We start from the raw sequence: 12,705 nt of genomic DNA, 5'->3' as shown, positions 1-12,705 counted from the left end.
GGTCAACACAGAGCCCTGACCTCCAGGCCACACAATCTGCATATTCCGCGAGGGTCTCCTGTGGTTTCTGAGACTTGAACACATCACCTTTTCCTTTAGATGCTAATACATATAAGAGGATGTTTCCTCGCTTCCCCAACCACCACCCAGGAACACAGGGAGAAAGAAAAACTATTTGTGTTGGGAGGCTTTTTTTACACCCCATTGGCAAAAAACATCCCTGATCAGTTCAAGTAAGTCGTTATGACAGTGAGTGGCGCCCAAGCGCAGGATCGAGTAGGGATAAGGGGCACCCACTGCTCTGCTTCGTAAGTTACACAGGTGAGTGCGGGAAACCAAGTGACACAGCTACTTTTTAAGGAGCCGGGCACTTCTTATTCATTAACGAAAGACAACCCTGGAGCAGTGTTAGCGCGTTTCCCACGTGGAATGCTGGGTGTGGGAGACACACGGTGGAAAGGCTGCTGGCTGGCAGCAGAAGCCAGGATGCACGGCTGATCACGCAGACCCAGCCAATCGGGCAGTGGGCCCGGGCTCCCTACCTTGTGCATCTGATGCATGTTGTCCTGAGGGTACCCTCCAGGTCCCTGGGTCGGGATGGGGTGTCCTGCTGAGGGAGGCCCCGGACTGGGCCCCATCATGCTGTGGGCAGAGCCCGGCGAGGGGCCTGGGCTAGGGCCCAACATGGCTCCAGGGGAGGGGCCCGGGCCCGGGGAAGGGCCTGGCCGAGGAGTTCCGCCCAGCGGTGGGTCTGGAGTGGACATCTTCACAGGAGCTGCAGACAGTGGTCTCCTGCTAGAAAGAAGTCTTGGTCAGTCTGGGGTCGTAGCCACCACCAGGGAGAGTCAGAGCTGGCAAGGGAGGGCCACACGTAGTATTGTAAGCAGCACCCATCTGATAGGGAGCTGTCACCTTTGACGGGCAACCCCCACCACCCAGACCTTTCTCCTTCCTTCTTCTCAAAGGAGATAATACATCGGGCATACAAAATCAGATCACAGTCTCCCCCGAGGAATGGGACTCCGGAGGTGGAGGTATACAGCCACTGCCCCACCTAGGGATTCACTTCCCTTGCTGTTATTCTGATCACAGCAAAGAGAACGTCTCAGGGTGGTGCCCATACACCCTTCACGCCTAACACCTGCCATCTTCCGATTTGACAAAAAGGGAGAGCAAGACTAAGGCTCAAAGCCTTTGCTGGCGACAGAATCCACCTGGGCCTTGGGACACTCAACAGAACCAAATATTCATGGCAAGTGATGCCGGTTTCCCATTTAAGGCGGTCAGACCAAGTCCCTTTTAAATTAAATGAATACAAGTTTAACATGTAGGTTCATTTAAAGTATTACACAAATAAAGGCGCTCGATATCTCAGATACTTCCACAGTGATATTCACGTGTCTAAAGTCCAATGAAAGTTTCCATAATCTGAAAACTGATGCTCAGAACTACGACCCAGAGCCACGACGAGATCCAAACATATGCTAAGGGGGGAAAAAAATCTAATGATGGTGGTAAGGTGATTAATTATGCTTGCTAAGACAGGGCCACGAGCTGGTAAATTTCATCCAGTTTTCTACAGTAAGGGTTCTAGGTTCAGGTAACCCTTCATCTGTTGCATAGTTACATACAGCCTTAAATACAATTCTCTTCAATTTAAGAACTTCTTTCATGATGATGGAGGAATACATCTTCAGGGCTGAAAGGTAGAAAACACAAGATCACAAGAACTTAAAATCTCCCAGCACCACACCAGACACACAGAGGTGAAGTGCTTACCAGCCCAGCAGGGAGCAAAGAGCAACCAAGCCCTCCTTATCCGAGCCAGGCAGGGTGACGGGGGTGGGGGTGGGAAGAAGGGGCTGGGGGTTTCCTCAGAGACCAGAGCCGTAAGGATGGAGCTGAGCCGGCCAGGGCAGAGAGCTGCCCTCATATGGCTGCCAGGACTCCCACCACACTTCACTGCCTCCCTTCTAGACTGTTCCACATGCAGGCACACACATCCTCAACAGTATTACTCAGCACATGCTAGGCAAGCTTCTCTTCACAGAATTCTACCCAGGACCACCTTTAACATGTAATAGTCTTCAAGAGAGGATTTCTAGTGGATTTCTGCTGTGTTCTCTCATTTTGCCACATACCGAGTTATTTAAAAGCCCCTCTCTTGTTGGCATGTCTCAAATGTGGGCTTTGTTTCTGCAGACTTTTCCGGTGTTGGGAGAGACTCTCTTTGTCCCAAAACTTTACTGGGCTCTTCTGGTTCTAAGGTAAGTTTTGTCAAGAAGTCTAAGAACATTTTTAATTCTCTTGATTAAAACAAAGTAAAGTTTTCATTTGAAAGATGGGCATATTTTCCTGGGTAATCGATCAAAAGCCAAAACGTCTTTGTCCCAGTTTCATGACTAAATAATCAGAGCAGAGAGAATCAGAAACTTTGGCAGGGCATGGACCAGTGACCAGCGCACCAGCCTGACCAGGAACAGACCCAACTGCTCAAGAAAGTGCTCACAATCCCTTCCTCACAAATCCAAAATCCCGTAAGCCCAGAGACGGGGAGAATCAAACTTTTAAAAAATAGAGACTTGGGGCGCCTGGGTGGCGCAGTCGGTTAAGCGTCCGACTTCAGCCAGGTCACGATCTCGCGGTCCGTGAGTTCGAGCCCCGCATCGGGCTCTGGGCTGATGGCTCAGAGCCTGGAGCCTGTTTCCGATTCTGTGTCTCCGTCTCTCTCTGCCCCTCCCCCGTTCATGCTCTGTCTCTCTCTGTCCCCAAAAAAATAAACGTTGAAAAAAAAAATTTTTAAAAATAAAAAAAAATAGAGACAAATGTGGAGCGCCTGGGTGGCTCAGTCAGTTAAGAATCCGACTTCAGCTCAGGTCATGATCTCAAGGTCAGTGAGTTCGAGCCCCATGTTGGGCACTGTGCTGACAGCTCAGAGCCTGGAGCCTGCTTCGGATTCTGTCTCTGTCTCTCTCTGCACCTGGCCTGCTCATGCTCTGTTCTGTCTCACAAAAATGAATAAACGTTAAGAAAAAAAAAAATTTTTTTTTAAATAGAGACAAATTCATTTAGAAGCAAAATCAGACCTGATTCAGACATGTGTGAACAGTCCTACCTTCTGCTACAGAACTAGGATCCTGTTACCTCCAGACGCCGCTCCAGGCTCTGCCACGTGGGTGACCTGTATCCCAATCGTTTTCTAAAATGATGATTCTCAAGTCTGAAACCTCCAGCCCAGGGTTTGTCTAGGGCAAGACGCACCTGCAGTCATACTTCACAGGTGGACAACTGAGTGACACGAACATAGCCACGGCCGGGGTCAAGGAAGATGGCTCCTCAGGGCGCCCCTCTGGACCCTTTGCGCCCACAGGGCCTCTCAGGCCCAGAGAGACTGCAGCGAGGTGACAAGAGAGACAGCGGCCCCGAAAATACTCAAAGGAGTCCCGTGGCATCTGGGAGCTCACGGATGCTTTCTCAACTGAAGGTCTCTATTCTTTTTTTTTTTTTTTTTGAAACAGAGAGAGACAGAGCATGAACGGCGGAGGAGCAGAGAGAGAGAGAGGGAGACACAGAATCTGAAGCAGGCTCCAGGCTCTGAGCTGTCAGCACAGAGCCCGATGCAGGGCTCGAACTCATGGACCATGAGATCGTGACCTGAGCCAAAGTCAGACGCTTAACTGACTGAGCCACCCAGGGGCCCCTGAAGGTCTCTATTCTAAGTCAAGCCAACTGAAACCAATAGCAAAATAAAATCTAGGGAACGTCATCCAGGGATGATGTCATCTCCTTACCTAAAGGCAGATGTGCCAAAGAGCAAACACTGGGGAGTGTCTTTGGAATGATGGTTCTTCTAAAAGTAGTTAATACTTAGTGTCAGACCTTCTTCCCATCAAAATGCGGGGTACCTCTAGAAATTAATTACCTCCACCCACAGCAGCACTAACTTCATCAGCGGACACATGAAGTTTGCTGAAGATGCTGGAGGGCATCAGACAATAATTTTGTGCTAAAATATGGCAACATCTACCTTTGAGAAGTACAGGGTTTCAGAAGAAACTTTTTTTTAAATGTATCTTTTCTTTTTAAGTTTCCGTCTTTAAGAAAGAGAGAGAAAGCACAAGCGAGGGAGGGTCAGAGAGAGAAGGAGGAGACAGCGAGAATCCTAAGCACGCTCCCCACCAAGAGTGCAGAGCCCGATGTAGGGCCAATCCCACGAACCGTAAGATCATGACCTAAGTCAAAGTTGGACACTCAACTGACCAAGCCACCCAGGTGCCCCTGTATTTTTTCATTCCTAAAAAAAAAATTTTTTTAGGGACACCTGGGTGGCTCAGCCGGTTAAGCGTCCGACTTCAGCTCAAGTCATGAACTCGAAGTTTGTGAGTTCAAGCCCTGCATCGTGCTATGCTGACAGCTCAGAGCCTGGAGCCTGCTTCGGATTCTGTCTCCCTCTCTCTCTGTTCCTCCCCCATTCGCACTCTGTCTCTCAAAATTAAATACAGATTAAAAAAAATTTTTTTTTTTTTAGTTTTTAAGTTTGTTTATTTATTTGTGGGGGGAGAGGCAGAGAGACAATCCCAAGCAGGCTCCGTGCTGTCAGTACAGAGCTCAATGTGGGACTCAAACCCACAAACCGTTAAGATTATAACCTGAGCCGAAATCAAGAGTCAGACGCTTCACCAACTGAGAAACCCAGGAGCCCCCACAACAGGCTTTTAAAAATGTCATTTGCGGGGCGCCTGGGTGGTTCAGTCAACCGGTTAAGTGTCCAACTTCAGCTCAGGTCACGATCTCACGGTTACGGTTTGTGAGTCTGAGCTCCACGTCGGCTCTATGCTGACAGCTTGGATGGAGCCTGGAGCTTGCTTCAGATTCTGTGTCTCCCCCTCTCTCTCTGCCCCTCCCCTGCTCATACTCTCTCTTTCTCAAAAACAAATAAAACATTAAAAAAATAAAATAGGGCACCTGGGTGGCTCAATCGGTTAAGAGTCTGAGTCTTTTATTCGGCTCAGGTCATGCAGTCATGGTTTGTGAGATCAATTTCCGAGTCCAGCTCTGTCCTGACAGCATGGAGCCTGTTTGGGATTCTCTCTTTTCTCTGCCTGTCTCCCACATGTGTGTACGCATGCACGCGCTCTCTCTCAAAATAAATGATCCTTAATAAATAAATAGAGTAATAAAAATAACACAAATGGCATTTGCTTCAGAAGCTGTCACCTCTGAAGTGTGAGGCTGCGATGAGGCAGGTAAGTGCACGGAGCCACCGGCAGCAAACTCATTTCTGGACTGAAAGCTCAGACACACGTGGGGAGTGACAGTAAAAGGAACCCAAAAAGTACAGACACAATGCAAAACCTTCCTGAGCAGCGCAGTGGGGTGGGGCCCCCCAAACCCTGATGCGCCCCATCAGGGTGCTGGCGTCTACACGCAGACGCGTACTGGCAGGCCCCCGGCATCACGATGGAGAGGACAGGAAAGTGGAACGGGAGCAGCTCTCTGGTCCCGGGTGTGAAGAGGGAGCATCGGATTCACTCGCACAGAGAGTCAGCACACCTAGGCGTACAGCTGGATGAATCCCAGATCAGACCTAACACTTCCAACATTCTTGAAGGCATCTGGGCCCCTCCCATGAAGACCACCCCCCCAGAGGGAAACACTGCTCTGCCTCTACCACTCTTCGATTCCACCCGTTACTGAACTGCATCTGGAAAAAAAAAAAAAAGAAAAACCCACGGTGGTATCCTCTGGCTCTTCTGCGAGGGGCACCCACGTTGCTGGGACGGTGGTCATTCGTTCTTCTTCATCTGCCCACTCTATTTGTAGACCCTGTGCGGCCAGGTTTGGGCTGTCGCGACTAAAGCTGCTACCAACGTCATCTGGCAGACGCACGCATTCATTTTCCTTGGGGACCCAGGAGTGGAACCGTTAGTCAGAGGAAGGCATACATTTGGCTCTGGTAAGCATCGCCAGCTTTCCAAATCAGGACCACAGTCCCACACACCGCCATCCCCACAGCAGAGGGTAATGCGTTCCAGCTCCTCTCTGTCAACGCTGGCGCTCGGCACTGTCGGTCCCTGTAACTTGTAACTGTTCCAGTGAGTGTATAATCGTATCTTATAATTTTCTTTGGCATTTCCCTTGCAACCAACGGCATCGAATCCCGTTCTGTATGCTGACTGGCCACTGAGATACTCACTTCTGCAGAGGCCCTGTTCTCACTAATGCTTCACTTGGGGATATGTGGTTCCTCTCCCAGTCTGGGGCTCACCTTGCTTGCATTCTCCTAAGGGTGTCTCAGGATGTAGAGAAGTTCTTATTTTGTTTATTTTCTGCCTTTTCCTTTTTTATTTATTTTAATATGATTTGTTGTCAAGTTGGCTAACATACAGCATATACAGTGTGTTCTTGGTTTGGGGGGTAGATTCCCAAGATTCATCACTTACATACAACACCCAGTGCCCAGAGAAGTTATTTTAATGGCGTCTTATTTATCAGGTTTGTCCTTACATGGTTAATGGTTTTGGCGTCCTGTTCAAGAAAATTTTTTCTCCCTGAGATCGTAAGAAACATGTATTTGGTCTCTGCCTCCAGTTTTTTACTAACACCCTTGTAATTTCCTCAGGGATAGGAGGGTCTTTTATTCTAATGAAGGGACTCTTGGTGGGCTCCTGGATAGCTTCAGGATGGGGGCTGGTTGCGAGAAAGACCAAACCATGACTAGAGCTTCAGCCCCATCCTCCAAAGAGAGGAGAGGAATTGGAAAGTGAATTAATACACGTCTACATAATAAAGCATCCATAAAAACTCTAAGAGGCTAGGAGAGCTTTATGGGTTGGTAAGCACATCCATGTGCTAGGAGGATGGTGCATTCCTACTCCATGGGGACAGAAGGTCCTGGGATCAGGATCCTTCTAGATCTTAGTTTATTTACTTCTTCGTACGGCTATTCATCCCTATCCTTTACAATGTCCTTTATAATAAACTGGCAAACACAGGTAAACGTCTCAAGGTTGGTGAGCTATTATATCAAATAATTAAACCTGAGAAGGGGGTCATGGGAACCCCATTTGTAACCAAGTTGGACAGAAGTGCAGGTAACCTGGAGACCCACTCCTTGTGACTGGTGCCTGCAGTGGGGGGGCAGTCTTGTGGGACTGAGCCTCTAACTTCTGAGGTCTGCACTAACTTTGGGTAATCAGTGTCAGAGTTGAAGTGTAGGACACTCAGCTGGTATCTGCAGAAACTTGCTCGGTGTGGAAAACCCGTACATTTGGTATTAGAGTGCTGTGAGTAGAGGAAATCGGTTTTCCTTTACTATCTCAAGGTCACGGAGATAGAGGAAGGAAAGGGATATTTTCAATTCCAGAGAGACTGTGACTCGCTCTGCTCCCTAGGGATTTACAACTGCTGAGGGCTGAGGATGTTACCAGTCACAAAGAAGCCACAGGGAAGATGACCCAGCCAGAGCGGGGAGGCAGGGCTGCGGGCCCATTTGGTGGCAAGGACCCAGATGTACTCACCGAGTGCACACCGCTACACTTCCCAGAGGGACTATCAAGGGCTCGTGGACGGAGGGCTCCCTGAGGCTCAGGCCACCGTGTGACTCGCTGCGGTGCGGCACGGACTCTGAGTGTGGACTTTACCACTTGCCAACCACATGATCCTAGGTGGGCGACTTAACCTCCACCAGCCCGTTTCCTCCTCCGTAGGCTGGTGCGGAGGCCAATCCCCCCCTCAGGGGTCACAGCCAGCATCCCTCGAGTGAATGCATGCAAGGCTCGTACGGGCAGAAAGTGATGCCACACCGCTGGCGAAATCCAGGGCCTCCACATTCACCGAGCGGTCGCTTACTGCTTGTCACTACTGACCCAGAAGCAGCGGCCTCCTCTTCTCATAAAGACATGAGTAAACCAAGCCACGGAGTAAGTAACTGCTCTGGAGAATGTGCTTCCTAAACTTAGCCTCCCCCGCAGGACAAACCTCAAAGGATGCTCCTGTCCAGAAGTGCTCAGGAACAAACCCAGGAAGTAGAGGTTGCACAAGGCAGCTTTGCGGAACTGGAGGAGGAACAGTGGCTGTCTGAAGGCCACACGGCCCCGTGCAAAGACCGGCTGTTCCAAGTGATGAGGTCCACCCTGGCAATCGACGGGCAAGATCCGAGCTGCTGCAAATTCTCCCTTGCCCTCTCGGATCCCGCTGACACAAATGCGGTGTTGTTACCCACCATCAAGCCCCTTTTGGCCAGCCAACCCTTCTTAAAGGGCAGGGGTGGGCCTGGCCCTCGCGAGAGCTGCATATGATATGGGACAGGGCACTACTGCGATCCAGCGTAGTGCCCGCTCAGGAGGGCCTGAAAGCTTGGCCAGAAATTTCAGAAGGGAGGTGGATCTGAGGGCAAGGACCAGCCCAGCCCTCTTCCCACCCCTTCTTCCCTCATCACCAAACACCTCCACCTTTCCTATACAGTAAACTAAGGATTTGGCATTTTCAGCAAATTCCTTGGGTCCCCAAGGTTGTCCTATGGTCCTAGGGTTTCAAGTGGCTTCCATCATTCAGACCAGACTCCTGCAAGTCTCCCTGTGATGAGTCACTTGGTGTCTGGGCTGGGAAAAAGAAGGTAATTAAACACAAACACTGAAATCCATCTCAGACCAGTCAGCCACACCTAAGCAGTAGAGAAAAGTGAAGCAAGAGGGGACAAACAGTACCAGTGTTTCTGGGAGCCTAAGTGTGTGGCCTGTGGGTCAAGTGCATCTGGGGGCTCCATGAGAAGGGAACAGAACCTGGGAATCTGGGTAGGCAACCCAAAGGAATGTGATGGCAGATAAAACTACTCTGGGGCAAGAATCAAAACCCTGAAAGCTAAGACATTCGACAGGTTACAGGATGAAAAAAAAATGGGTTCCAAGGGCCAACGGGTCTAGAAGTGACGCAGTCTTGGGGCGCCTGGGTGGCGCAGCCGGTTAAGCGTCCGACTTCAGCCAGGTCACGATCTCGCGGTCCGTGAGTTCGAGCCCCGCGTCGGGCTCTGGGCTGATGGCTCGGAGCCTGGAGCCTGTTTCCGATTCTGTGTCTCCCTCTCTCTCTGCCCCTCCCCCGTTCATGCTCTGTCTCTCTCTGTCCCAAAAATAAATAAACGTTGAAAAAAAAAATTTAGAAGTGACGCGGTCTTATCACCTTGATTTCTCTGAGCCCCCCAAGTGCTGAAGAATCAGAACCCCCACACTATCCACGCCCCAGAAGCAAGACGCTATCAAACATGAATGAAGTAGCTTCGTGCACACGGATGTGGAGGAAGGTCCACGATGAAGCAGAGGAAAGAAGGGGGCACCAACGTAAAGTGTGCTTGGCCCAAGCCTCACTCTGCTGAGAGGAAGAACGTACGCGAGCTCATCTGCACATAGAGACCGGTCCCGAGAAAACGTGCCAAACTGTGGTTGGCAGCGGCCGGCAGCTCTCTCAGGAGGCGTATGATGGGGAACTGACACTTTCCACGTCACAGAGCTCTGGTGTTTTTTGTGTCGGTGTGCTGTTGTTTTTTTTTTTTTACAATAACCTTCTACTACTTTTGCAATCCTATGTGTTCTTTTTAAAAAACACCAAAACCAACCAACCAACCAACCTAGATCAGAAAAAGACCTGGGAAATAAATACCCAGAAGAAGATGGCCAGGGGGGTGCCTTTGTGGAAATAAAAGAGATGAAAGGACTTGAGGATTGCATTCTTTTCTACTTTCAACTTCATCAAAATCATCATTTAAAATAGAAACATCTATTGACGTTCAAATGCGGAACCAGACTGCTTGAGAAGTAGGTCTTCTTCTTTCATACCCCCCTTCGCTTTGCTCTTATAAAAAAGACCCATGGTTGCAACCACATGGATGGATCTAGAGAGTATAATGCTAAGTGAAGTAAGTCAGTCAGATAAAGACAAAGACCATAGGATTGCACTCGTATGTGAAATTTAAGACACGAAACAAATGAACAAAGAGAAAAAGAGACAAACCAAAAAACAGACTCGTTAACTATAGGGAACAAAGTGGTGGTTACCGAGGGGAGGGGGGTGGGGGGATGGGTGGGACAGGTGAAGATTAATATACTTGCCCTGATGAACACTGAGTAATTTGTAATTCTTGTTTTTTTTAAGTTTATTTATTTATTTATTTTTAATTTTTTTTTTCAACGTTTATTTATTTTTGGGACAAAGAGAAACAGAGCATGAACGGGGGAGGGGCAGAGAGAGAGGGAGACACAGAATCGGAAACAGGCTCCAGGCTCCGAGCCATCAGCCCAGAGCCTGACGCGGGGCTCGAACTCATGGACCGCGAGATTGTGACCTGGCTGAAGTCGGACGCTTAACCGACTGCGCCACCCAGGCGCCCCTAAGTTTATTTATTTTGAGAGAGAGACAGAGAACGCACGAGTTGGGAAGAGGCAGAGAGAGATTCTCAAGCAGGCTCTGCATTGCCAGCACAGAGCCTGATGCAGGGCTCAAACCCACGAACTGTGACAGTATGACCTGAGCCGAAGAGCCGGATGCTTAACGGACAGAGCCACCCAGGCACCCCACTTCAACCACTACGTCATACACCTGAAACTAATATAACACTGTGTGTTAACTATACTGAAATTAAAATTGAAAAAAGAAAATTAGTAAAAAGAATGGTGGTGGCCACCCACTGCAGCAAGACAGACGGCGGCTAACAGGCGATAAGGACCCTCTAAACTCTGCTTGCTGGGATTATGGTGTGTGGGTTTTCTTCTCCCATCTTGCCTGGAAATCAGCACTGTACTTAAGTTTGGCCCCAGGAAATCTGCTACTTTGCTTTTTGGGCACAGAGAAATTTGTTCCCTTACAGGTCTCATCTGCAGACACACTGTGGTCAAGCCATGGCAGGGTCCTCAGACTGATCAAGGAGGCTGGGCAGGATGCCTTTCAGCAAAAGCAGCTTTATTTGTTACATTAAAACTACAAAATGAGGTTTCGCCCCATACTCTACTAAGAAAAGCGTCCACACCCGACCGGATGGTGTGGGGCGCACTGGTCTGTGAACCTGAAAGGACCCATGGGACGAGGCATCTGCTGTCTCAGGGAACATATGGATAGCTTATTCCTGAGACGGTGCTTCCTCAACATTGGCTGTTCCACAGCTGGCTGTTGGGATTTTCTTTGCAATATAATTAAGTAGCAAAACCTTGCCCTACATTTAAAAAGGAATATAGTTCAGAAACAAACAAAAACCTCTGTCATGGTAATTAATTACAATGTCTTATCAGTTCTACCTAAAACGTAGACACACCAAGTCTGTATGTTACTAAGTACAGTAGTTCCTCTCCTCAAACCCCCCCATCCAGGTTTCACTTTCCAGTTTCAGTTACCCAGGGTCAACCGTGGTCTGCAAGCAGATGATCCCTGCACCAGCCCCCCCCCCCCACCTCCGCCGACCCCGCCGGGCTGGGTTTTGCCAGAAAATCAATTGTAGCTTAACAGTGCATCACAACGCCTACATTACTCACCTCACTTCATCTCATCACACAGGCATTTTATCACTTCGCATGGTCACAAGAACAGTAAGTACAGTATGATAAGGTGTTTTGAGAAAGAACACATTGACACACTTTTATCACAGTACATTGTCATAATTGCTCCATTTTATTATCGGTTGTTGTTGTTTACCTTAAAAATAAAACTGTCAGTTAACTTCCCAGCAAAAATGGGTTTATTGGGCAGTGGCAGGGAATTGCAATCCGGACAAGCAAATTATGGCAAAACCATAAGCAAGTCTAGGGAACAAAGAACGCTCTTTTATGGAAGGAATGGGGGCGTCAGGAGGGCTGGTATAAACAAGAAGTAAAGGGGCAGGTAGAAGTGTAGTGGTGTTTCATTGGCTGAGTTGTGACAGTCTCTCATTGGCTGGGCTGTTGCTGGGGCAGAAGAGAAACCTTTCTTCCTCAGCTGGGGTAGTCAAGTACTGTGACCTGCAAGCTTTGACTTGCAAGGTAGGTGTGTTCCTGTTGGGTCTGCAACCAATGACAAGCGTTGGGGTTTGAGAGCTCCCCCTTCTGTCTCCCCCATTCACTTTAAATGAGGTTTCCTGTCATTAATTTTCACGTTGCTAATCACTTACAGTGCCTCAACTGTAAATTAAGCTTTACCATAAGTATACATGTATAAGAAGACACAGTACAGATAGGGTTCAGTACTATCCATGGTTTCAGGCAACCACTGGGGGCGGGGTGTCTTGGAACGTATGCCTCATGGATATGGGAATCTACTGTACTATTTTTAACACTAGGAATTATGTATCATTTTATTCATTGGAATCCACACCTCCTGCCCTTTAAAAAATTTTTCATTCAGGGGCACCTGTGCGGCTCAGTCGGTTGAGCATCTTGACTCCTGATTTTGGCTCAGGTCATGATCTCAGGGTCTTGAGACCGAGCCCCGAGTGGGGCTCTGTGCTGAGCGTGGAGCCTGCTTAGGATTCTCTCTCTCTGCCTCTCCCCGTACATGTACTCTCTCTCAAAAATAAATAAACATTAAAAAAACTGTTTTCATTCACTTGAAAAACCACTGAAGAGCACCTCCTCATCTAAAACACACCAGAAGAGGGGCACATGGGTGGCTCAGTCAGTTCAGCATCTGACTTTGGCTCCGGTCATGATCTCACGGTCCGTGAGTTCGAGCCCTGCGTCGGGCTCTGTG

General features: G+C 48.8%; 1 protein-coding gene across 1 annotated transcript in view; it reads right to left on the bottom strand.

The window, feature by feature from the left end:
- The window catches only part of SMARCA4 (SWI/SNF related, matrix associated, actin dependent regulator of chromatin, subfamily a, member 4), an 89,659-nt gene that overhangs the window by 71,016 nt on the left and 5,938 nt on the right, over positions 1 to 12,705 (bottom strand). Inside the window, 1 exon segment of the mRNA XM_019817553.3 lies at positions 543 to 792. Within this exon segment, the coding sequence (XP_019673112.2) occupies positions 543 to 764 (222 nt within the window). The 5' untranslated portion in view covers positions 765 to 792.

The sequence above is a fragment of the Felis catus genome, chromosome A2 (genome assembly GCF_018350175.1).
Source record: "Felis catus isolate Fca126 chromosome A2, F.catus_Fca126_mat1.0, whole genome shotgun sequence".
NCBI classification, from domain to species: domain Eukaryota; kingdom Metazoa; phylum Chordata; class Mammalia; order Carnivora; family Felidae; genus Felis; species Felis catus.
This window is presented reverse-complemented; position numbering and strand designations above follow the sequence as displayed.